The 26,039-nt window shown below is 44.9% G+C and overlaps 1 protein-coding gene across 1 annotated transcript in view; it reads right to left on the bottom strand.

Moving 5' to 3' along the window:
- IPO4 (importin 4) overlaps positions 1-26,039 on the bottom strand; it is a 212,765-nt gene that overhangs the window by 66,310 nt on the left and 120,416 nt on the right. Inside the window, exons 12-14 of the mRNA XM_075828866.1 lie at positions 19,325-19,434; positions 2,944-3,052; positions 1,096-1,225 (exon numbers count right to left, since the gene is read on the bottom strand). Coding sequence (XP_075684981.1) covers positions 1,096-1,225; positions 2,944-3,052; positions 19,325-19,434 — 349 coding nt within the window. The remainder of the gene's footprint in view (positions 1-1,095; positions 1,226-2,943; positions 3,053-19,324; positions 19,435-26,039) is intronic.

Below are 26,039 nucleotides of genomic sequence, written 5' to 3'. Positions count from 1 at the left end.
CTAAGTATCCATGTGTAGCAGCAGCTACACGTAACCCTCTCCCCCCTACACACTTAACCCTTCACCTCTCTCCCCCTATACACTTACCCCTTACTTCTCCCCCCTACACAACGAGCTGGTGCCCCATCTTACCCATCTGCCTACACAACACTTCCCTGGTCAACCCTTTCTCAACTGCCTGCACATTACCTGAACCCTTTACACTGCAACCCATTCCCCTTGTTAACCCTTTATCCGCCTTATTCTATGATAACCCTTTAGTGCACAGGGACAGTTATCGCTAGGAGGGAGTGGGATAGAAACAGTGAGCATGTGTATTGTATTGTAACGTAACTTCTATGTAAGTGGGTGGCGGTATAGATTAGGATTGTGATACCGTGTTTATACTGTACTACGTATAGTGTGAGTATACTCAGTATATATTAACTTGTTATATGTATTGGGGTATACTGATACTATACTGTGATCGGTTACTGAGTTCTGAGTTTGGTGTATTTTATATGTAAGTGAGATTATTGTTAGTAATAAATATTACCCTTTTCTTTACTATACAATTTTATTTACTATACGGTCTTATTCCCTTAAGTAGCAGCAAAAGCAATTAGAGCGACGTTAGTATAAAGGAAAGGTAAGGGAACTAGGCATAACCCTAGTGACCCTGATTATAAAGGCGGTAGTAATAGTGGGTGACACAAGTAGGTGAACCCCACTATCACCCCAGCCCTTTAACAGATTGCTGCTTTCATTTTCCAAAGGGTCTCTGCAAAATGAAAGGTGGAATCTGACTGGCTGCTGTGGGCAACTGCTCCTCTTTTTATTTAATAAATCTTCCTCAATGGCTCTTGTTGCACAACAGCTTCAGCAGCATCTGCGACTTGTACGCAAATTTTTATAATTTAGTATCCTATGTCGTTCTTATTGTTATATTTGTTGCATGACTGTTGCTTGAAAACCTCATGGAAGCTGGATGTGTATGTCTCAATGTATTGACAATGTATTTTTCTTTGAACTACAGCTATCGTCTGTATGTAATCCCAGCCCCCTAATCATGACACAATCACACATACAAATACAAGTAACAGTCTCAGCTCTTACCAAGGTTTTCCACAAAGTTCTCAAGCGCATAGTAAGCTTTGGTGAGATGAGCTGTATGAGATGGATCCAAACGAGACAAATACTCCAAGAGCAATGGAAGCACAGAATCTGAATAACCACTTATGTCCGGCTAAGAAATACAGAGGTTAAAATTAAAACTAGGAAGAGTAGGTAGAAGAATGTATGTCAGAATGTAAATAGCACAAGAAAATAAATTAAACAGGAACAAAACAGCCTGGAAATTAACGAAAGAACATAGTAATAGGTAATGACAATTCAGCCAAATCGATCAAAATTGAGTGATAGCCAGTGCTTCTTTGGTGACAAAACATATTGGGGGAGCGGGATATACCAAAAAGTTCACGCCAGTTTTCTGGTGTAAAAAGTCAAATATTTTGGCCCTCGCCATATTGCGAGAAAAGGGGTGGGGCTTAGCCAAAGGGGGCGGGATTGCCACCGAGATGACAAATTTTTTGTAATTTACGTCAGAAAATTGGTACAAGTTACAGTGTGGCGTTGATTTCAGCCTGTGGGCTCGAAACAAAGTAGAGGTCCATGTCGGGCCACGTACTTTGCACTCTCCGACCTGACTACCCCCCCTTTTCGGACACAAAAAAAATTATATATTATATATACATACATATATATACATATATATATATATATACATATATATACATACATACATACATATATATACATATATATACATACATACATATACATATATATACATACATATATATACATACATATATATACATACATATATATATACACATATATATATACACATATATATATACACATATATATATACATATATACACATATATATATACATATATACATATATATACACACACACACACACACACACACACACTCACACACACACACTCATATACTTACCTCACTGCTCTGCTTCTCTTTTCACTACTGGGTCTCCTCCGGCTCTCTCATCATCATCATCATCATCATGATGCGGCTCATTTAAGGTACTGATGCCGAGCAGCATCAGAACCTATGCAATGCAGCACCCAATGCAATCAGTGCTGCGTGGTCGCATAGGTACTGACACTGCCCTGCGTCAGTCCCTTAAACGAACCGCAGCATGAAGATGAAGCCTCTTACTGAAATGCCAGTCTAAATAAATCTGCCCCATTGGCGCCAAATAATGAAAACCCTCTCTACGGGTCTAAAACGTATCAGACCTGCTTTTTAATATATCTTCATAACTAATTATTCAGGATCACCGGTTAATTTACATTGTATATGTAAAATTAGATCAATCTTGGCTAAAATCACAATGACTTTCCATGGTCCTTGCCTCTTCTTGACTTAGCTCAACTATGGATTACAGTCCCTATATCTAGTTTATAGCAGGGCCATAGACCTTAAAGAGGTATTCCCCTCTTAGACATTTTTGGCATATACTGTGGGTATGCTATAAATGCCCCATATGTACAAGTCCCTCCTCTGGGGTCCTAGCTTTCTGGGAGAATGGGGATTCTGCAAATCCCGTTTGCCAATTCAAAGCATCTGCAGTGCCAGCTTTTGCCCAAATTAATGGAGAGGTGGCTACCGCTGCACGCGGCTCTCTCTATTGAAACACATGAGATTTACGGAAAGAGCCGAGCAAGCAGCACTTGCAAAGAATTTTAAGCTAAATGCACTTATCTTGGAAGAGTGCTGGTAGCCTCTGTGTTCTAGAAATTGACAGCAGTCCCAGTTTACGTAAATCCACTAATGCAAACATCTGATCTATCACTATGATATCTCAGACGTTAACTAAAACTCAAATGCACAAAAAGCATAAAAAAATGGTTAAGAAATGTTATAATTTACCTGTAAATGTTCAGAAAACTGTCCCAAAGCATAGAGTGCTGCATTCCTGACAACGTGATTTTCATTGGTGATAGCCTGACATACCAACTGTAGCATAGACTGAAGATGTCTGCAGAAATATAGACAAAAAAGGCACAATTAGTGGAAAGCTGGTAGTACTAAAAGGTATTGCAAGGTGAACCAGAAAAAAATATTGTTATACTAACAGCCGTTCAAAATGTAAGTACGGCAGAGTTTGAAATAAGAAAAATATATTAAAGAGAACCTGTCACCTGCCCAAAAAATTGCAGCTGACATCTCAGTTAGGCCTCATGCACACGACCGTAAAAACTCCCGTTATTACGGGTCGTAATCACGACCCGTAATAACGGGCTCATAGACTTCTATTGGCGACGGGTGCCTTCCCGTTTTCTCACGGGAAGGTGCCCGTGCCGTTGAAAAAGACAGAACATGTCCTATTTCAGGCCGTAATAACGGCACTGACAGTCCATAGAAGTCTATGGAGCTCTCGTAATAACGGGTGGCTACATGTGTGCACCCGTCATTACGGCAGCGTTGCTAAGCGACGTCAGTAAATAGTCACTGTCCAGGGAGCTGAAAGAGTTAACTGATCGGCAGTAACTCTTTCAGCACCCTGGACAGTGACTACCGATCAGTATAAACCTGTAAAAAATAAAAATAAAAGACGTTCATACTTACCGACAACTTCCTGCTTCCTCCAGTCCGGTCTCCCGCCCGTTGCCTTGGTGACGCGTCCCTCTCGACATCCGGCCCGACGTCCTGGATGACGTTTCAGGCCATGTGACCGCTGCAGCCAATCACAGGTCAATCACAGGCTGCAGCGGTCACATGGACTGCCGCGTCATCCAGGGATGTCGGGCTGGATGTGAAGAGAGGGACGCGTCACCAAGACAACGGCCGGGTAAGTATGAATTTCTTTAACTTTTATTACAGAAAAGGCTGTCCCTTCTCTCTATCCTGCACTGATAGAGAGAAGGGGCTGCCGATTAGTGCAGTGCTATTTTGCCGCCAAAAACGTGCTCGTAAATACGGGTGGAATACGTGTGACACCGGACCCATATTTACGGGCACGGGTTCGTAAATACTGGTGCAAAACGGGTGGAATACGTGTGACACCGGACCCGTATTTACGCCAGTATTTACGGGTGGGAAAAAATACGGTCGTGTGCATGAGGCCTAAGATTGTAGGCGCCTCACAGATTCTGCCGCTTTTACTTTTTTTCTTCTAGCCCCCACCGTTGCCGATATCGGTGCCAGTAGTTTTAGTGCCCGATATACAAATGAGGCCTTTGACTGTCAAGTGGTTGGGTAAAACCTGTCACTTGATATGGGGTTACCGCCCACTTCACAGTCAAAGGCCTCATTTGCATATCAGATACCAGAACTAACGACCCCGATATCTCAGGAACAGTGGGAGATAGAATCTAACTGAGATGTCAACTGCAATTTTTGGGCAGGTGACAGATCCTCTTTAAGTAAACCAATAAGCTGTGTATCTACTTGTTTCTGTGCACGTGCGGTCTTCATACTATTTGAACAGACATGGAGTGTTTTCTTGGGGGAGAAAAAAATAAATCCTTTTTTTCTGATCCTCGACAACCACTTTAAGTGTGAAAGGAAAACAGGACTTTTTTTTTAGTACTCACCGTAAAATACTTTTCTCGTCCAGTCCATTGGGCACGTGCGACAACTTGCAAACAAAAGCCTCCTCTGGGGTCCTAGCTTATTGGGAGAATGGGGATTCTGCAAATCCCGTTTGCCAATTCAAAGCATCTGCAGTGGCAACTTTTGCCCAAATTAATGGAGAGGTGGCTACCACTGCACACGGAAGGCACGCAGCCCAGGAAGCATCAAGTGCCCTAGTGGAATAGGCCCTAATCCGGCATGGGGTATCCATCCTGTTGAAACTCCAGACCTCACGAATAGTCACCTGCAGCGATTGGGCAATTGTAGCCTGAGAGGTTGCCAAGCTTCCTGGGACCTTCCAGGACCACAAACAAGAATCGTAGTGGCAAAAGGAAGAAGTGACCAAGAGAAATACCTGCAAGCTGCAGACCGCATTCAAATTGCAGAAAGAAAGTTTTTTTTTTAAGGATGCACTGGAGGAGGGCAGAAAGTTGGCAAAATGACTTCCTCGTTAAGGTGGAATAGGAGACCACTTTGGGCAAAAAAAAAATGAAGGGTACAATGCGGAGCACCGCCTTATCTTGATTGAGAGACAGATATTGAGCGCGACAAGACAGCACCGTCAGATTGGTAAAACCTCCCTATGGAGGTAAGGGCCCATAAACCGAACCGTAAAACCGCGGACCTTAACACTGTCCACGGTTTTAAGTACCCATTCAGTTCTATTGGCCGCAGACACCTTTCCTTATCGCTATGGATGGGTGTCCGTGCCATAGAACTGTGCCGGGAATTCTGGCGCATGTCCTATTTTTCGTATTTTACAGGCCGTGCTCCGGGAACTTCGGGATGCCGAGCCCACACATCAGAGTACCAGCCACAGAGCGGCAGATGCCGGGCAGTCAAAATCCTCTCGGCCCAGATATTCCTGAGGATCCTGGGAGGAATTTTTGCAGATGACACCAAGCTATGTAGTATTAAGATGTTCGTAAATTGCAAGCTGATTTGAACCAACTAAGTGTTTGGGCATCCACTTGGCAAATGAGGTTTAATGTAGATAAATGTAAATTTATGCATCTGGGTACCAACAATCTGCATGTATCATATGTCTTAGAGGGAGCTATACTTGGAGAGTCACTTGTTGAGAAGGATCTGGGTGTACTTGTAGATCATAAACTAAATAACAGCATGCAATGTCAAACAGCTGCTCCTAAGGCCAGCAATATATTGTCGTGTACTAAAAGAGGCATGGACTCACGGGACAGAGATATAATATTACCACTTTACAAAGCATTAGTGCGGCCTCATCTAGAATATGCAGTTCAGTTCTGGGCTCCAGTTCATAGAAAGGCTGCCCTGGAATTGTAAAAAAAATACAAAGAAGAGTCACGAAGCTAATAATGGGCATAGAAAATCTAAGTTATGAGGAAAGATTAAAATAATTAAAACTATTTAGCCTTGAAAAGAGATGACTTAAGGGGGTACATGATTAACTTATATAAATATATTAATGGCACATACAAAAAATATGGTGAAATCATTATCCATGTAAAACGCCCTCAAAAAAACAAGGGAGCACTCCCTCCGTCTGGAGAAAAAAAAGTTCAATTTGCAGAGGCAACAAGTGTTCTTTACTTTGAGAAATGTGAATCTGTGGAATAGCCTACCGCAGGAGCTGGACTCCGCAGCTACAGTAGATGGCTTTAGAAAGGGTTAGATAATTTCCTAGAATGAAAAAGTATCAGCTCCTATGTGAATGTGTAGAATTTTTGTTTCATCCCTTCCCTTTTTCTCATCCCTTGGTTGAACTTGACAAACAAGTGTCTTTTTTCAACAGTAATAACTATGCAACTATGAAGAGAGGCTATGGAGTAAACATATAAATCAGGCTGAAATCATGTCATGAAGCCACTAGAGCATCGACCACTTACGCTTCGGGATACCAAGACCGTAAGAAAAAGAGGGAAACCTGCCCATATAGAGAGGCAAGACGCCAGCAAACTTAAGTCTGAAATTCCCCACTTGAAACAGATTTGTTCGAGCACCTCGAGATGAAGTGGACTACAAAACAGCAGGATCATAAAATCCCACCCAGGTCGGAAGGAGCGGCCCTGGGGGATTGCCGGGGAGGACAGCCACCAGAGGAGAGACCAGCGGATGATCAGGTGAAGCAGGATTCTGTTTGCCAGAGAATCTGAGAAGCAGTTCCACCGAGAGAGAATTGCCCTCTGAAGCGGACACTTGTGAAACTAGGCAAAAAAATGCCCAAGATCAAAACCACCGAGGTGCCCAGCAGAAGCAGGGATGGGGTGCCCCGTCGCTGGGCATAGACTCCTTGTTGCAGGGCGGACAGTTTCTCAGAGTGGTTAAAATGTACTCTCGGGACGAGGATTTTACTAGGATGTTGTCCAGGTATGGAACAACTGAGATTCCCCTGGAACAAAAAAAGTGTCATCATCACAGAGAGGATATTTGTAAAAACTTACGGGGCCAATGACACACCAAAGTGGAGCACCACAAATTAGTAGCGATGAGGGACAACTGCAACGCGCAGGGCACTAGTGGGATGTGCAAATGGGGACGTGTAAGTACTCGTCCTTGACGTCCACTGAGGAGTGGAAGCCATGCAGAAATTACTAACTTTGACAAGGCATTCAACCAGCTGCCCTGGTAGGTGATGGAGTAGAACAGTACTGTAAAACTTTTTCAGGTGGGAGCTGTAAAAACTTGATCTTGTACCCTGAGGAGACTAAGTCTCACAACCAGGCAACCAAGATGTAAGAGAGCCAGATGTCCCTCAAACACAGAAGTCTACCTCCTGCATGTGACCTCCATGTGATGCACCGTCAGGCAGAAGTTGTCTTGCCTCCTGCAGGCTTAGAAGCCTGGGGTGAAAGCACCAAGAGAAACTGTCATTAAGGAAGGCTTATTTTTGGATGGGATTGCTGACTAGATGTCCGAGCCTCGAGGAATGTATGAATGGACGAAAAACTAAGGCTTGGTTTCAGGGGGTGGGTAGAAGCATGACGAGTCTTAGTTTGAGACAGGTGAGTGCTCTTTCTGCATTTCCCTTCTGAGATCATCTCATCCAGGTGAGTTTCAAGGAGATTGGATCCAGAACGAAAGGGCCATCAAGAAACGTCTTAAAAACAGTGATGCCAGACCAGCACTTTAGCCACGCCGTACTATCTGGGCTATCAGGATGCTTCCAAGAGATGGAGACTACCTCCATCCACTCCAATGGGAGTGATGAGTCTTTTGAGCTCGTCTGAGGCGATGAAAGATGACCGTCTCTATAGAGGGAGATGGCTCAGCATTAGCAATATGTAGGCGTCTCTGACAGCAGAGATGAGACTGTTCACCATAGGGGACTGCTTGGAGGATTGCTTCTTCTCCAGTTCTGCACTGGAATCAGGGAGTACACCCTCGGACAAGGGATCCCTGTGAGGGGAAAAAAAGAGGACATGGGTTAGTCAGCAAGGCAAACGAAGATGCTCATCAGAAAAATGGGGTCCATGTACCTACTAAGGCAGCTCGACCATAGAGAGGTGTCGGCAGTCCATCGACAACATTGATGTAGAGACGACGCACAGAAAATAAAACACTGGCCGATGTCGCGAAAAAGGTGGACGCTATCCCTACTAAGACATCTCGGTTGGGAGGCGTCTGCTTCTGTAGTTAGGTTGCAATCAGGCCCTAAGTTTGTGGCCAAAATGGGCCAAAAACTGTAAAACATTGAGATTGTTGGGGGAACGAGCAAGAGAGGGTATCATACTCACCTGTCTGGACGTTCCTCTGATAATCCAAGATGAGGGAGGTCAGCAGTAAAAACCCCTCTGTGTGCCAGCTACGGTTGTACACGGATGGAGCAATAGGTGGATTACCCTCAGGCTGTTGGGGGGCGACAGTGGAGCTTGCGCTCTTGTCTGTCTTGTCTTCAGCATGGCAGGGGGACAACAGTGCATTGGAACACTGAGCGACCGTAAGATGTTGGGTAAAGTAGGGGGGCCTGCATCGCCAATGTTACCCCGTGGGAATGGAAAAAGAGAAAAAAAATAAACTAACATAAAAAAAATGCAAAGGCAGCTAGCTGTACCTGGAAGGGTTTCTGCCTTCTACACACACTAAGTTAAGAATGACTAGCTCATTGCCTGTAGGAGCGGTATATACTGTAGGATTAGTCAACACTTTTTTTTTATTTTTAGTGTCATGCCTTTTAGTGGCAACAGCAAATACCCATGGTCTGTGTCCCCAATGAAACAAACGAAAAATTATTATTATTTCATCCTGATGCTTTGGAGGGAAAAAATATATGGTGAAATGCTCTTGCTCTCCATTTTATAATTTTTACCTACAAAATAAAATGTTAATCTTATCTGTTCAAAACACTTCACAGATAAAAATATTAAGCTCTGTTACATAAAAACCTTTCAGTAATTTAAAGGGATTGTCCCAGAATGAAAAAAAAAATTAGATCTATTATAGTGCATGACAATTTTATTTCTAACAAAGCTAAAACCATTCTTATCTTATATATATCTGCATCTATAATATATCCAGAGATCTCCCAACTCATTGATCATATTGCTCTGCTAGATTCTCTTCAGGTTGGCAGCTTAGGGGGCGTGTCCTTTCTGCTGCAGCTTCCTGTGAGTCTCCATCTACACTACAGGTTGTGTTTTTGAATAAAAACTTCTTCACTACTTCTTTACTGACAAGCAGAGAAGGTATTTTCTATTTGGCTTGTGGGAGTAGGAGAGTGGATCTCAGCATTTGCATCCTCCCTCATTCAGCTCAGTAGGAGGACGTGCATATTACTATGCGGATTGATCATCAGTGGGCACCATTATAATGAAGTAAAGGGAATATCTCGCAACTGGAGCATTTTTGCAACATAAGGCAAATTAGAAAACGTATTCATTTGTACAGTTGAATTATATTGCAATAATATTTAATACTGGGACAGATACACTGTGTGCAGCATTTTAATAGAAAGATCAAACAAATGGATACTCTTTTAGTACAATAAATAGATTTCTATGTTTTTACTGAATCTAGCAATAATCATGTTACTTGCAGCAACTCTTTATTGACAATTTTAATTGAAACTAAAAACAGTCAAGTTAATTGTGTGTGTTGTCAGTAGAGCCCTATTATTTCATGTGTCGTTTTATGTTGCCATCATAGGAATGAATGCCCTTCTATCATCAATCTCTGATAAATTTATAAAGAAACTATGCTATATATGTGACCCATACACACTTTCTTTTCTGGGTTGCTTTATGTAAAATATAGCAAATGCAATTAAAAGCAAATGTGTCTATATCTAGGAAGTTTCTAGTCTTTTTAGCTCACAAACATTTGAAAACAATTTTAAAAGGGTTGTCCACGACATTTTAAAGAGGGGCTATTTTAAAATAACAAAATAAGCGTTATTCGTCTGGTAAATCACCCACCGCTCCAGTGCTCCCTGCATGTCTTTGCTGCTGTCCAGCAACCACTGTCCTCAGCTGACACAAGCCAACCATCACAGTGATAAGCTGCAGCAGTCGTAACGTCATCACTGCTGGACAGCAAAAGAGAACGATGGGCAGCACTGGAGCGACAGTGCTGAATTGGCAGGGATTTACCAGGTGAGTAACACTAATTTTGTTATTTTATGACTTCCCCTGCGTGCAGTCAAGTCTTTTAACCCCTTGGCGACATGTCACTTAACTGTACATGACAGCCGCCAAGGGGAATAATGGAGTGGAAATATTCCAATAGATGTGCAGCACAAGCCTATGCCCATTTTGCCCATAATGTAATTGAACTCATTCGGTAAACGCCGTAAAAAAAATAAATGTAAAAACACCCAAATTGCTGTTTTTTGGTCACCTTAACTCCTCAAAATTTTTTTATAAAAAGTGATCAAAAAGTTGCATGTACCCCAAAATGGTACCAATTAAAACTACAGCTCGTCTTGCAAAAAATAAGCCCTCATACTGGCAAATCGTCAGAAAATTAAAAAAAGTTATAGCTCTCAGAATGTGGCAACAAAAAAAATATATATATTTTTTAGCAAAAAAACGCAATATAAATTCGGTATCTTCGTAATCGCATCGACCCATAAAATAAAGTTAACATGTAGTTTTTACCGCACAGTATATGCCGTAAATACGAAATCCAAAAAACAAAAGGTGGAATTGCTGTTATTTTCCCATTCCACCCTACAAAGATTTTTTTTCCAGCTTCCCAGTACATTATATGGCCCATTAATTCTGTGAAAAGCTACTACTTGTCTCGCAAAAAACAAGCCCATATACAGCTATGTGAACAGAAAAATAAAAAGACGAAAATATTTTTTTTTTACTGCGTCTCCAAAGTTAATCCCTTAAGAACACGGGCATTTTTTTATTTTTCATTTTTCAAATTGGAAAAAACTGAGATTCCTCCATTGTTTTTTTGGGGTTTGTTTTTACGGCTTTTACCGTGCCGTAAAAACGACAACTTAACTTGATTCTGTGGCTCAATACAATTACAGTGATACCAAATTTATATAGGATTTTTTTTTATATTTTAAGGGCAGATTCAGACGAACGTTGCGTTTTTGCGCGCAAACAACGGTGCGTTTTGCGCGCGCAAAAACATTTGACAGCTGCGTGTGTCATCCGTGTATGATGCGCGGCTGCGTGATTTTCGCGCAGCCGCCATCATAGAGATGAGGCTAGTCGACGCCCGTCACTGTCCAAGGTGCTGAAAGAGTTAACTGATCGGCAGTAACTCTTTCAGCACCCTCGACAGTGAATGCCGAACACAATATCGAGAAACCTGTTAAAAAAAAAAAAGAAAAAGTTCGTACTTACCGAGAACTTCCCTCCCGGCCGTTGCCTTGGTGACGCGCCTCTCTTGACATCGGGCCCCACCTCCCTGGATGACGCGGCAGTCCATGTGACCGCTGCAGCCTGTGCTTGGCCTGTGATTGGCTGGAGCTGTCACTTGGACTGAATTGTCATCCCGGGAGGTCAGACTGGAGGAAGAAGCCGGGAGTTATCGGTAAGTCAGAACTTGGTCTTTTTTTACAGGTTCATGTTTATTGGGATCGGTAGTCACTGTCCATGGTGCTGAAACAGTTTAACTCTTTCAGCACCCTGGACAGTGACTATCTCCTGACGTCGCGTACCGGAAATTTTTTTGCCGGGTTCGGCCAAAACGAGTTCGGCCGAACCCGGTGAAGTTCGGTTCGATTGTCCGGGTTCGCTCATCTCAAAGACACTCCATTTGGATGTTTGGAAACAGAAAAGCACGTGGCGCTTTTCTGTTTACATTCATCCTTTTGACAGCTGATCCGCTGTTTCAGTCGGTTCGCACGGAAGTGCTTCCGTGCGACCTGCGTGGTTTTCACGCACCCATTGACTTCAATGGGTGCGTGATGCGCGAAATACGCTGAGATATTGAACCTGTCGCGTTTTGTACGCAGCGAACAAACGCTGCGCACAAATCACGCACTGTTTGAACTGCCCCATTGACTTCTATAGGGCTGTGCGTGGCGCGCAAAAAATATGCGGCCTGCACGCACGAAAATCACGCTCGTGTGAATCCCCCCTAATACTTATAAAAAACTAAAAAACTTGCAGCCCCAATTACAGTGGAAAAAGATGGTGTAAAAGAAAGAAAAATTATCTATAAAGTCCCCCAAAGGTCTTTTCTGACCTTTGAGGGACAGACCATAGTAATGAAAAAAATAAAAGTAGGCACATAAGGGCGTGGCTTAGGCATGGCGGAGTGAGGACGCGTGCAGCAGCAGCTCCAGACTCACCCCGCCGAATATCGCCCGACAGGGCTCATCTATCAGCCGCCTGACACCAGCATGACCAGGGGGAAACACCGTCGGCACCGCCCGGACACTTCGGGCACCCCAAGCATCGGCCGGTTCCTCCGGTCGGCTCAGGACGGCCCGCCGCAGCGATCCTCCTAGTCACCTCCAGTAGGCCGCAATCAGCCTCCCGCCTTGCCGCGGAGACACACCCCGCCTCCCTCACTCTCCGGCCAGCAACAGCCCAGCGCCGGCACCGACGGATCTGGAGGAGGGATGCAGCCGGCAGAAAGAGGTCAGTGTGGGGCAGGACACACAGGGCCACTGCCACCGGCCCAGTCAGGGATGGTCCCCCTTCTACAGAGCCTCCACCAGCCCGTTCCCAGACATGAGGCCCCTAACATGGCGCCCACAGGCAGAGCATGTGAGACACCCCTACCATCACCGGCCCAGCGGCCCACACCAGTGCCAGGCAGTCAGCAAAGCCAGGGGCTGCCGGTTATCTTCAGGGAGATCCCCTCCCCCACCCCGCCAGTGCACACAGGAGACCACTATGCAGGCCTGTCCTCGGGCCCACCGCTCTCCATGGAGCGGACCCTGGCAGAACTTTGGGAGATGGTCAAGGTACTGCCCACTAAAACGGATTTAGACCTCCGCCTCGCACGACTAGAAGAGAAACACGACAGGGCCATCGTGGAGGTCACACAAGAAGTACGGGCCCTAGCTGTGAGAGTGGACACCTTAGAGCGCCAGCACTCCGTCGACTCTCTGGACATATCGGTCCTCTCCCAGTCCTTGGCTACCCAAGCAACGCAACTCCGAGATCTCTCCCTACACTTAGACGATGTCGAGAATAGGGGAAGGCTTAATAATTTGAAACTGAGGGGTTTGTCCGAGTCTGTACCCCCCGACGGACTTTACGATGCTGTGACCCACATTTTTAACAAGCTCCTGGAACGCCAGCGAGATATGCCCATAGAGATGGACAGAGTTCACAGACTAGCGGGCCCCAGGAATGGAGACGGCAATCGACCGAGGGATGTGATCTGTAGGGTGCATTTCTACAAGCAAAAAGAGGAGATCGCCCGCAGAGCCTGGGAAAAAGGGGCCGTCCCATACAATGGCGCCGACATCACCGTCCTGCCGGATGTTTCCAGATTGACGCTTTCCATGCGTAGAATTGTTCGCCCATTATTGGAAGCAACAAAGGCGGCAGGCGCAACATACAGGTGGGGACACCCGTTCCACATCATCCTTCGAAAGCAGGGAATGTCGTTCGCTGTCCGCTCTCCTGACGATCTGGAGGAAGCATTCCGGTTCTTGGAAACCTCGCCGGTGCGGTTACCAGACTGGACCGAACCACCGCCACCTATCGCTCCCAGAGGAGGCCCGTATCCGGACTATGGGTCCCGTCAGCCAATCAGACCTGGAACAGAGCCACCTGACCTTCGACCTTTGGAACGTCGATCTCCACGCAGAGACAGAGGGTCGGGATACGTTGACCTCCATCCTCCTGGACGACGATCGCCGCGGAGGGACTGAATGTGCACAGCTGCCTTAATGTGGACGTTTTCCTGGACTACATTTTGCACTTTCGTTATCTCTTTTTCTCACAGGGTTCCTGAAGGACTGTCAGGAACGCATGGCTGGAACTGCCTTACAGCTGGTTGTATCACTGTGGGTCAAGGGGGCGGGCGGATACGCACCGGTTGGGGGAGGCTTAAATAAGTTTACCGGCTTTAATAGTTTTACCGGCCCAATCTGAGTTTTCACATAGGGGAAGGTGGATACTGGGAATGTTAACCGTTAATAGGGTGAGTCCGGGGCTCTAAAGCAATTTGGTTAATTGAATTTTCTAGTTGATATTTTAACTGTTGTTACGCTGTCTTTGCACTCTGGTCTTTCCTTGTTCCCTATTAGGGTTCCGTGTAGCTGTGTCGTGTTTGAGGTTTTCCGACGGGCGACACAGCTCGCGTTGAGTAGTGGAGAGGTATTGCACTCCAACTTTAGAGAACTTGCTCTGCACAGTTCTTTTTCTTCTTTCTCTCTTTTTCTTCCTTTCCTTTCCCTCCCCTTCCCTTCGGTCCACTCCGGACATTTCAGTGGCCATGTCTGACATTACGGTTGTCTCCCTAAATGCACAGGGTCTGAATGTTCCGGAAAAGAGGTCCTCCATTCTCCGTCTCCTATGGAAACGGAAAGCACACGTGGCCTTCCTTCAAGAAACTCACTTCCGGGCAGACAACATCCCAAAGATTACAGACTCCAACTACCCCGCGGGGTATCATAGTGCGTCTTCTGACTCCAAGACCAAGGGAGTCTCCATCCTGGTCTCCCGCTCCCCACACTGGGAACACGTGGACACCTGCGTAGATGAAGCGGGACGGTACCTTTTCGTAAAGGGTAAGTTGGATAACGCACTGTACACACTGGCCTCATACTACCTCCCTAACTCTGGTCAGGTGGCCTACCTGGACAGAGTTTTGAGGGCTCTGGAAGGCTTTCTGGAAGGTACCTTAGTCATGGGGGGGATCTAATTGTCTCCCTAGACCCCGCTTTAGACACGTCACGAGGACACTCCTCCCTACCCAGGGCAGCACACCGTCGTATACGGCGATTGCTGCATGAACATCAACTTGTGGATGCATGGCGAGTTATGCATCCCTCAGTCAAAGACTACACATACTACTCGGCGCCACACAACTCCTATTCCAAGTTGGACTACTTTTTCCTAAGCCATGCACATCTTCCCAGCCTGACATCATCCTCCATAGATGACATAACGTTATCTGACCATGCCCTTATTTCCCTCACCCTAGCCCGTCCATTGGCCCATCCCACCCCCTGGCAGTGGCGATTGAATGAGTCCCTCCTGCAGGACACGACAGTGGTCTCTGAGGTACGCCGAGACCTGGTGGAATACTTTGATAAAAACGACACACCGGGGATGGACCCGTTCTGTATATGGGAGGCGCATAAATGTGTGGTGCGAGGTTCCCTTATACGGATGGGAGCCAAACTCAAGAAAGAGCGGACGGCTCACCTCAGAGACCTACTGTCACGCATACACAAACTGGAACAGTCCCACAAGATAACACAGGATCGGTTACTAGGGGCAGAATTAGGGCAATTGCAGGAGCAAGTGCGATCACTCAGGCGAAGGCCACACTAGTCAAATGTAGAAGGCATTTTTATGAATTCAGTAATAAGCCCAGTAGGACATTAGCCCGCGCCCTCCAGAAAACCTGTTCGCGTACATACGTACCGCACATCACAGGTGCCCAGAATAAACGACTGCAACTCCCACATGACATCTCAGAGACCTTCCGTGCCTACTACCACTCTCTCTACAATCTCCCAAAGGCACCCTCCTCACAGGATGGCGGTAGCCAACGGGAGAGGATCGAGGAGTATCTCCGATCCTCGGGGATGAAATCCATCCCACTTGATGATCTAGCAGCCTTGGAGGCCCCTATCTCACCGGAGGAGTGGTCGTGGGCACTGAGGGACTCACCCACGGGGAAGGCCCCGGGACCGGATGGCCTTTCTCTGCCGTACTATAAGACCTACTCAGAAGTGCTCGAACCCCACTTTATCCGGGCCTTTAATTCGCTAACCGAAGGGGGCTCCATTCCCAGGGATACACTGAGGGCACATATCACGGTTATACCCAAGGAAGGGAAGGACCCATCCCTATGCCAGAGTTATCGTCCTATTTCCCTATTGGATGTAGACTTGAAACTCTTTGCCAAGATTCTGGCATATCGGCTGTCTCCGCTCCTTCAAACAGTCATACATACTGACCAAGTGGGTTTCATGCCCCTACGGGAAGCGCGAGATAACACCACACGGGCAATTAATTTAATGTACCAAGCGGCAGTCACGTCACTCCCCACTTGTTTTTTGTCAACAGACGCGGAAAAGGCCTTCGACAGGGTTAGTTGGGACTTTATGTTGGCCACCTTACGACACATCGGAATAGGGACTCATATGATGTCCTGGATCTCTGGTCTCTACTCCTCCCCGTCAGCTCAGGTCAATGGACACCTCTCATCCTCCTTCACGATTACTAACGGCACGCGCCAAGGCTGCCCTCTATCGCCTCTGATCTTTATTTTATGCCTGGAGCCCTTGCTGTGCCATATCCGCTCCAACCCCGACATTACAGGCTTGGACCTGGGAGGCAGAGCCCATAAGGTTGCCGCCTACACGGATGATCTGCTGTTTTTCCTCACAGCTCCTAGAATTTCCTTGCCTAACCTGATGGCGTAGCTGAGTAGATACTCGAGATTATCCAATTTCAAAATAAACTACCAGAAGTCGGAGGCCCTTAACATCTCGTTACCACAGACTCTGGTCGCTGATCTGTCGGAGTCCTTTTCATTCAAGTGGGCAAGGGACTCGCTTAAATACCTGGGAGTTCGGCTTCCCGGTGATCTATCTCGCCTTTATGCGGTGAACTTCCCTTTGCTACTTCAACGTATAAAGGCGGACCTAGACACATGGACATCAGGCACATTCACCTGGTTCGGTAGGTGCGCAATTTTTAAAATGAACATCCTACCACGGATTTTGTACCTCCTACAGGCCCTACCGATACATATCCCACGCCCGTTCTTTCAGTCCCTACTTTCCCTAGTGCACAAATTCATATGGGCAGGGAAAGCAGCACGTATCGCCCGATCGTTGCTATTTCGTGTAAAGGGGGAGGGGGGCATTGGTCTTCCGGACTTTGTCTCCTATCACCACGCCTCCCACTTGACACGAATCTTAGATTGGTTCCGGCACGGCGGGATGAAAGAATGGGTGTCCATGGAACAGGCGTTTACATCCATCCCACTACAGGCCCTGCCGTGGTTGGGCAGACATGTTCCCAGGGTTGTGCGGTCCCACCCGACAATCGGTCCCACCCTAGCAATCGCATTGCGGGTGTTTCCTCGGGCGGAATTCTCGCCGTCCCCCTCCCCGCTATTTCCGATTTTAGGTAACCCTGCATTTCCACCGGGACTGAATAGTGGCCCATTTCAAGTATGGTTGCGGGCGGGTAAGGGGCAGGCCCTACAATTTCAGCAGGAGGGGAGGTGGATGACAAGCGATCAAATACGAGCTCTGTCGGATCCGGTCTCTTTCTCGGCGTGGCAGGTTACCCAGTTGCGACATTTCCTGATGTCACTAGAACATCCTGGAGTGCAGCAACGGGACTGCTCCGCGTTTGAACTCCTGTGTACAGGCACAGGCACGATCCGACATGCTTTGTCCAGAGTCTATGGGTTCTTGATCTCGCCCCCCAATCTGCCGCCACCTCCGTATTTGCGTAACTGGGAAAGGGACTTGGGCGAAACATTCACCCCTGAACAACGAGACCACCTGTTCACCATGACACATAAGTCCTCCATGGCCAGTAGATTTCAAGAGGCAGGATTTAAGATATTGTCCCGTTGGTACAGGGTGCCTTCCAGATTGCATGCAATGATCCCGGCGGCCTCGCCACTATGCTGGAGATGTGGGGACCAAGTGGGTACAATCATGCATATTTTCTGGGAATGCCCACTCCTGACTGGGTTCTGGTCCGAGGTGTGGAGCATCTCCTCAAAATTCACGGATTGTCCTCTCCCGCGATCTCCGGGCCTCTTCCTGCTTCATTTGTGCGAGGTCCCACTGCCCTTGTATAGACGTTCGGTAGTTCGACACCTGGTAAACGCGGCTAGGGCATGTGTTCCTGCACTGTGGAGACAGTCCTGTCCGCCGACGGTGGGCATGTGGTTCGGCAAGATCCAGGAGATCATGAGAATGGATGACCTCACGGCATCAATGAAGGGGACTCCTGCCTCCTTCCTAAAAACATGGCGTGAATGGATTCGTTTTCAAACGACCGAGGAATATAAAACCATCATGGCCTCGTGAATTCCCGTCTAGTCACGGTATGTCAGGTCAGCTCCCCCCCCTCCCCCTCCCCTCTTTTTTGTTTTCTCCCCTCATTTCCTTCTCTTTCTTTCCTCACTATTTTGTCTTTCGTTCTTTCTGTCTCTGCATCTCTCTTCTCCTTTGATGCACCTGTGTGCACTCAGGATATATCATGCACGCCTGCGGGTTCAGGGTGCATATCGGAGATTCCTTAATTAACTGTATTTAGCGACATGGTACTATCAGGTGACCCCATGTACATAGGCGGGGCAGATAACTGACCTGTAAAACGTTGACTGTTTTTCATTGCCTTTTTTCGCACTGTGTTATGCATATTCTGTACGATTTGTAATTTTTAAAAAAAACACAAAATGACAAATAAAAGAATTTATAAAAAAATAAAAAATAAAAAAAATAAAAGTAAAGTGCAACTAAAAATTTATAATAAATACATTTTTTTGAACTTTTGAGATATATATATATATATATATATTTATTTTCATTACTAAAAACTTTATTTTACTTTTTTTTTTTACACATTCTATTAGTCCCCCTAGGGATTAGTACATAAATACAACTGTATTGCAGTATATAGTCATTTTTACAGGCTTCTGTTAAGAACAGGCAGGGCTTAACAGAGGCAGAGTAAAGGACCGGCGCCACATGATCGCATTGTGGGCCACCCCCTCTTTATAACCCCTGTGATGCTGAGGTCGCGATTGACCGCAGCATTTGAGGGGGTTAAACAGCCAGGAACAGCGCGATCGCTGTTCCTGGCTGTTAGTCCCGGGTGTCAGCTGTAAAACAAAGCTGACACCCGCAGCATATGGAGCGCACTCCATACTTCACCCCCTGTACCAGGACGTACTGGCAGCCTGTGGATAAAGGGGTTAAATGTCCCAGTACAACCCCTTTAATAACTGCCTTAGGGTCTATTCACACGATGCAGTTAAATCACGACAAAATGAAGCAACATGTGAATATACACTTAGAATGATTAATTCCAGATTAAAAAAAAAAGAAGCTTGTTGTACATACTTGTTCCGGATGTGATCTGCACAGCCCTCACTTAATACAGCAAGACACATAAGACCAGCTTTGCGCTCATAGGGATTCAAACTAAGAAGACATGGCTCCATGAGTGGAGACTTGGAAAGAAAAGTTGCAGAAAGGATACACATTACAAAGCACAGAACATTTGATCCTTCAATAAATACAATTCCACATGATAATTATAATAAAAAAAATAATTGGGAATGAAGACAGGATAAGGAGAGAGTAAGAATAGAAAAAAACCTAGTCAGATAAATAAAGGTTTCAGTGAGGAGTTTTAGGAAAATAGACTGATAAATTGAATGAATTGAATAGTTTTTCACTACGGGACAACTGATGAGCTATCCACTGGATAGGTCATCAGTATATGATCAATACATGTCCGACACCCGGACCCCGAACCGATCAGCTGCTCCGGCTGCCTGTGGGCCCCAGATGTCATTGCACACTATGCAGTGTACGGAGCCGGAAGCAGTTGGCTCCGTACATCGTAAAGCGGCCGAGCTGCAGCTCTGCTCCTATTCACTTGAATAGGAGCAGAGCTGCAGTACTGCAGCTCGGCCACCATTCCGTGAACGGAGCCAACTGCTTCCGGCATGGACGTTCGGTATCCCGAGCAGCTGATCGGTGTGTCATCATATACTGATGACCTATCCGGTGGATTGTCCGCTAGTGGGAAAACCCCTTTAATTGCTTAGTTATATTGGATAAAATCCTTTCCTGGTCACGTGACAATCACACAAGCTAATGGTTTATTACAAGACACAGCTCTGATAACTTTACTGTACCTAGAATGAGCCATGCACCTGTGTGATAATCACATGACCAGGACAGATTTTCATCCTCTGGAAGTAAACCATTCAATGACTACAATCAGATGTTGAAAACCATGATTAAAACAAAGTAATTACTATAGAAATAGTTGTCTATTCTATGATAAAGCACCAATTACTGAAACCTGAATTCATCTTTACATCAGAACTAAAGGATATGTAAACATTTGAAGACTTTTTTTTCTAAAACAATGTATTATAGTGTTTAGTGCAACTTTGTAATTTGTTTTTATTAAAAAAATGTTTTACTTTTTGAGATACAGCTTCTATGTATCCTGGATACATACAAGCTGTATCTTGCAATTTTTCATCTCTCAAAATGTTAAAAAGTGCAGGTTAAAAAAAAAAAAAAATCACCTTATTTCCTTTATTATTGAAAAAAAAAATCAATAAATAAATACTATACATAATTGTACCACCCATCATATATTGACAGTGACAGTGACGTTGGCAGCAGTGCTGGAGTCCCCGGGCAGAGCATCAGCTGATGTTCTGCTCTTGAACTCCAGCGATAGGAAACCCCTGAAGTCACTGACCAAATGTCGGGAACAGTGATGGAGTCCCGAGCAAAGCGCTATCTGATGCTCTGCTCGGGGGCTCCAGCAATAGGAAAGGTGGCAGACCCTTGCGGTCATGCGATTGATAATACGCCGACACGAACAGCACAGGAAGCAAGCCCGCAGTGACGTGGGGATGCGTCGGCCCATCACCAATATTAGAAAAGCCACAGGACTTCCAGGAACAATTCACCGGGTTTGAACTGCATTTAGTACCGAATTTTAAATTAGAGTACATTAGTGACTTATTTTTATATAAAAACATTAATGCAATCTTTGGTCCCCGGATAACCCCTTTAACACGTAATTTATATCGCAAGCTGTAAAAAAAATAATGACAGAATTAATATTTTTTTGTCACCTCTCCTTTCAAAAATAGAATAAAAAGGTCGCATGTTCGCCAAAATGATATCTGTAAAAACTACAGGTCGTCCTGCAAAAAACAAGCCCTTATATAGCTACGTCAACAGAAAATAACAAAAGTTATGGCTCTCTTAAGGAGGAGATTAAAAAATATATATATTTTTGATACTCGCAGTAAAAGCGAAAGAACAGCAGGGACCGCGCATGCGCGTTTCTGGCTGTATAACCGAACAGCCCATACACGGCATGTCCCTAGTGACGTGCCGTCTACCAGGCAGACACTTTTTGTTTGACCACGTTTGACCACGATAGTTATATGGCTCGTAAACAGAGGGGGCAAAGAGAGTGACGTCACCAGTCATGTGCCCCATGGCAGCATTGGGAAACGGGGTCAATTTTGATACAGTAAGTGCATTACAAATGTAATCACATTCAAAGGTTAAAAGCACTGACACATAAAAGTGTTAACTCAGAAAACCCCTTTACAGGTAGAATTTATGTTAGACAGATTATCTCTTTTGATAAATGGTGTAACTGACATGCTATGAAGACATCCACCTTAGGCTTCGTTCACATCTACGCCAGGGTCCCGTTCCGACGGAAAGGGGCCCTGACTGACACAAACCAAAGGCTTTCAATGGTGACGGATCCGGTGCTAATGGTTTCCGTTTGTCTCAGGCTCCAATCCCATGGAAAGCTCAGACGTTCCGTCGGAACGGAGCTGTGGGGGAGATGTGAACGAAGCTGTACTCGCTACCATAGGAGGAGTAATTGTGTTATGCAGATTACCACTTCCAGCTAGGTGAAACGGATATGAATATGTAGCTTTTGCGAGCTTCAGGTACCCACATTACCCCATTCAATAGGCAGAGTAATTGCATCATGCAGATTACCCCTTCCGAACTAAAGGTGTAACTTATGAAGCACAATTCTTGTCTCTGGGACTGGCTAATTTTGTTTTCTAGGTCTTCCAGTTCATGTTGGGAATTCTGGGTTCCTGGGGGCTGCCTACTGAAACTTAGTGGTACAGACTCCCCCCACCCACATATTAGAGGGGGAGGTCTCCATTACCGAATCGGACTTAGATACTATACAGCTCCTTAAAAAAATGTCTGTCATAATACGCAGCTTTAATGCAGAAGTCCAGGAGATGCTCATATCGAGACACAAAGACCCACCCACTCGAGCCTTGAGGGTTTCTTTTTTCAAGGATTATTGTTCTATCTAAGTGTTTCCTATCCACTAGGACATTGACAAAGTCCTCTGAAAGAGTGGAAGCACCAAGACAGGAGTTTCTCCCACTCCAAGCGGCCGTATCTAATGTCCTCCTGGCCAAGGCCCATCTTGCCTAAAGTAGACCTAGTGGTCTCTTGTCTGACCAAGTCTACGTCTATCCCCACACTACTTTGGAATCATCAGGGCATATTGTCTGGAGACCCCAGGAGAAATTGTCATGGCATATCAGATTTTTTTTCCTCTAGAGTAAAGTAACCCAGTGAGACTTCTCTTGCCGCAGAAAAATGTTGGTGCCATGCTCTCTGAATCAAGGATGGGGCAGCTGATCCGGCTTTCAAGCGCTCTGTTCTGACTCCCAAGTCTTTGGCCCAGACGGACGGATTATCTCGCGCCATAGTAATTGTGATACCTGGTACCTCCTGAAATAGCTATTTCTCAATTTCAGTCCTTTTGGCCTTTTTTACCCCCGCCCCATTCTACAGGGGAATGCAGCTCCATGCCCTCCTTGATGCCACATCCAACAAAAATGAGTTAAGGCATGAATCTCCACTGTATGTAGGTCAGCATTCACTCGGGCCTGCTTAAGTACTTGTTTTCTGTCGTTTTGGATCAGTAAAACCTCAGACACATGGCTCTGCGAAGTAGGCCATTTGGGCCACAAAATAGTGTTAGCCTCAGTTCCTTTAGACCGCTTCTTTTACTCCAGTTTTTTTCCAGGGTTCCCAAGGAAGACAGGTTCTGCTGCTCTATCCAAGGATCTAAACTAAATCATTCATTTTTGGCAGGAAACAACACTGATGGATGGAGTCAGTGTTAAAAGTGCTAACATTTATACATGGTATTCAGATTGGAGACAGATTACATTGCATTTCCCTCTATGCAGATTATATTGACTCTGGAACAGCCAGAATCTTCACTAGGAGCAGCCCTGACACTTATTGAGGAATTTGGAGTTTTGTCAGATTATAAAATTAATATGGGGAAATGTCAGGTTTTACCCTTGAATTGTGATAATGCGAACCTATTGTCAATGCAATCACATTTTTCTTTGGATTGGCAACAGAATCAAATTAATGGTTGATGTCTCTTAAATTTATATCACAATGTCTAAAATGTACGCTTCATTAGGAGTCGGCAATGAAAACTATTCTCAGATGGTACTATACCCCAGATGGACTCCATCACATGTTCCCTGGATCGTCTCATTTATGTTGGAGATGTGGGAGTAGGGGCACTGTTCTACACATTCTGTGGGAATGTCCATTGCTTGTGCATCTATGGACGTCTTCCTTTGAATTACTTTCGCAAATAGTAGGAGTGCAGATTTCTTTGTCCCCATCCATAGCTTTACTTTTTCTAAATCTTGATCTTATTCCACCAGGTTATAGAGTTCTAGCGGCTCATATTTTCCTTGCTACAAAACTGGTTATCACTAGGTACTGGAAAAGTCCAGTGATTCCTCGTCTTCAAGAAAATATTACCCATGTTAATAGTACATGCTCCCATGAGAGAATGGTAGCATACAACGATCATTCTTTTTCGAAATACGAGAAATTGTGGGGTCCTTGGTTATGCAGTGCTCATAACTGTATATCCTAATTATACTACATAATTGTATTATAAAAACCTTCTTATCCTAGTGCACAGGTTTGCTCGTCCGAGATATATATTTTATCCCTTTGCACGTTAAGTTTTCATTTAGCACACATAGATACGTGGTATTTCTGTTTTCTGTGTTATTTTGTTTCACTTTTTTTCTGTTTATGGCCTGATATGTACAGATTTATGGACTATGTGTATTACAAAAGATTACTGTAACATGTACATACGATTCTGAATGTCTGGATTCTTGGGAAATATTATAAAAGTTAAATAAAATGTATTGATTTAAGAAAAAAAAAAGTAATAACATTTTCCATCCATGGTTTATATTTATGGCAGTCCTCCAGCACCCTCAGAGTAGCAGGTCAATTCCCTCTGTCAGTTTGTAGCTCTTTCCGGAAGCCTGACGACTGCTCCTTGTGTCCGCACGTAGGTGCTCACCATGACCATGGCAGTTCTCCGGTGTGGGAGCGTTTCAGTCATACATATCTGGACCCTATCCTAATGAAGGCAGTTACTTCACAGTTTTTGAACCAACCTAGACACCTTTGCACCTCGCCCTCTCCATCCTGGCTAATAATCTTCCAAGCCATGGTACTCATTCCAGCCTCCTCTAACTTTGCTTGATTTCACATTTCCCACTGGACCCATACGTCGCTCTGTGAAAAGAGACACCATCCTCCTCTTCCTTTTTCCTGGTCCAGGTCTTTGTCTTTTCTGCCACAGGGTTTAGATGTGGGACTTGACCTTTTTTTTCCTCCCGGATATCCAGAATTTCCTTCAAGGGCTCACCCATCGGCTCCACTGTTTGACAGTGCACAGGCCATGCTCACACTTTTTTTCCCACCTCTTTTCTCGTCACGTTTATTGGGGGACAGCACCAGCCCAACTTTTGCCTTTTTAGGTGCTATGATTGTTCTTCACCAGGGGAGTTTTTCCTCTGGATCTCATGTGGTTAAACTAATGAGCTCAGTGTCTGCAAGAGGGGTAGAACTGGTGGTAGGAGCTAATACTTTTTTTAACATAGTATACGTCTTCTAGTAGCAGCAGCCATTATCAAGGTTATCATCCATGTCCCCCAATTAACACGATGAGAAAAGGATTTTATCGTAACAAAAATCTAAATTTTTCTCGTCACGTTCATTGGGTAACACAGATGACCTTGGGTATAGCTGCTGCCACTAGAAGGTGGAAACTAAGTAAAAAATTGTTAGCTCTTATAACCATGATATACCCCTTGTGCAAACACTGTACTAATTAGTTTGTACATAAGCAGTAGGAGGAGAGAGAAAACCTAAAACGGCTATAACAATTAAATCAACAAACAATATAAGATCAAGAAGAAAAAACTCCCCTGGATTGGAGAACAATCATAGCATCTAAAGAGGAAAAAATTGGGCGGGTGCTGTGTCCCCAAATGAACATAATGAGAAAAGGATTTTCTGGAGTTAAAAAAAAAAATTAAAATCGGGGGACAAATATGATGAACAAGGGACATTCAAAAGCAGTCCCCAGGAGTGGGAAAAGAAGAGGGAGCTCAATCCGTGCTCTATCGCACGCAAAATCATGCAACAGAGAAAGAAGGCACAACACAAGGTATTGAACCTTTAGAACACAGTAACTAGCTGTGCGTCGTAAAAGAAGACTGAGCCGTGAGTCGGAAAAGGAGAGCTTATCTGCTTGCAGCGCAAAATGCAATGCAAATAGCCATATTGATCCCTAAAATATAGTAATCTTATGAATGACAGGTGTGTGACTTTACTTATCCCTATGTTTACTTTTTTCATTTTGTATGCTAGGCTTATGTATATAGATTACCTCACAGCCTCACAAAGCACTGCTTCCAATATGCTTTCATGGACATTTGTATACAAATTCGGACATATACTGTTTGCGCAGATATTTTCTGTCAACTGTTGACTGTGGAACGTTATTATGTTTTTCTTTGTATTTTAAAACGCAAAAAAAAAACCTTTTAAAAAAAATATATATAGTAGTCTTGGATGCAGTCCTGGAAGTTGAAAAGACAGTAGGATGATTGGTGTGATGAGAATGTTTAAAACAGATAAGTCCAAACTGCTGCAAGCACCTAAAGAAGGAGTAGTACGC

The sequence above is a fragment of the Rhinoderma darwinii genome, chromosome 1, assembly GCF_050947455.1.
Source record: "Rhinoderma darwinii isolate aRhiDar2 chromosome 1, aRhiDar2.hap1, whole genome shotgun sequence".
NCBI classification, from domain to species: Eukaryota; Metazoa; Chordata; class Amphibia; order Anura; family Rhinodermatidae; genus Rhinoderma; species Rhinoderma darwinii.
Note: the sequence above shows the minus strand (reverse complement) of the source record. Positions and strands in the feature narration are given on the sequence as shown.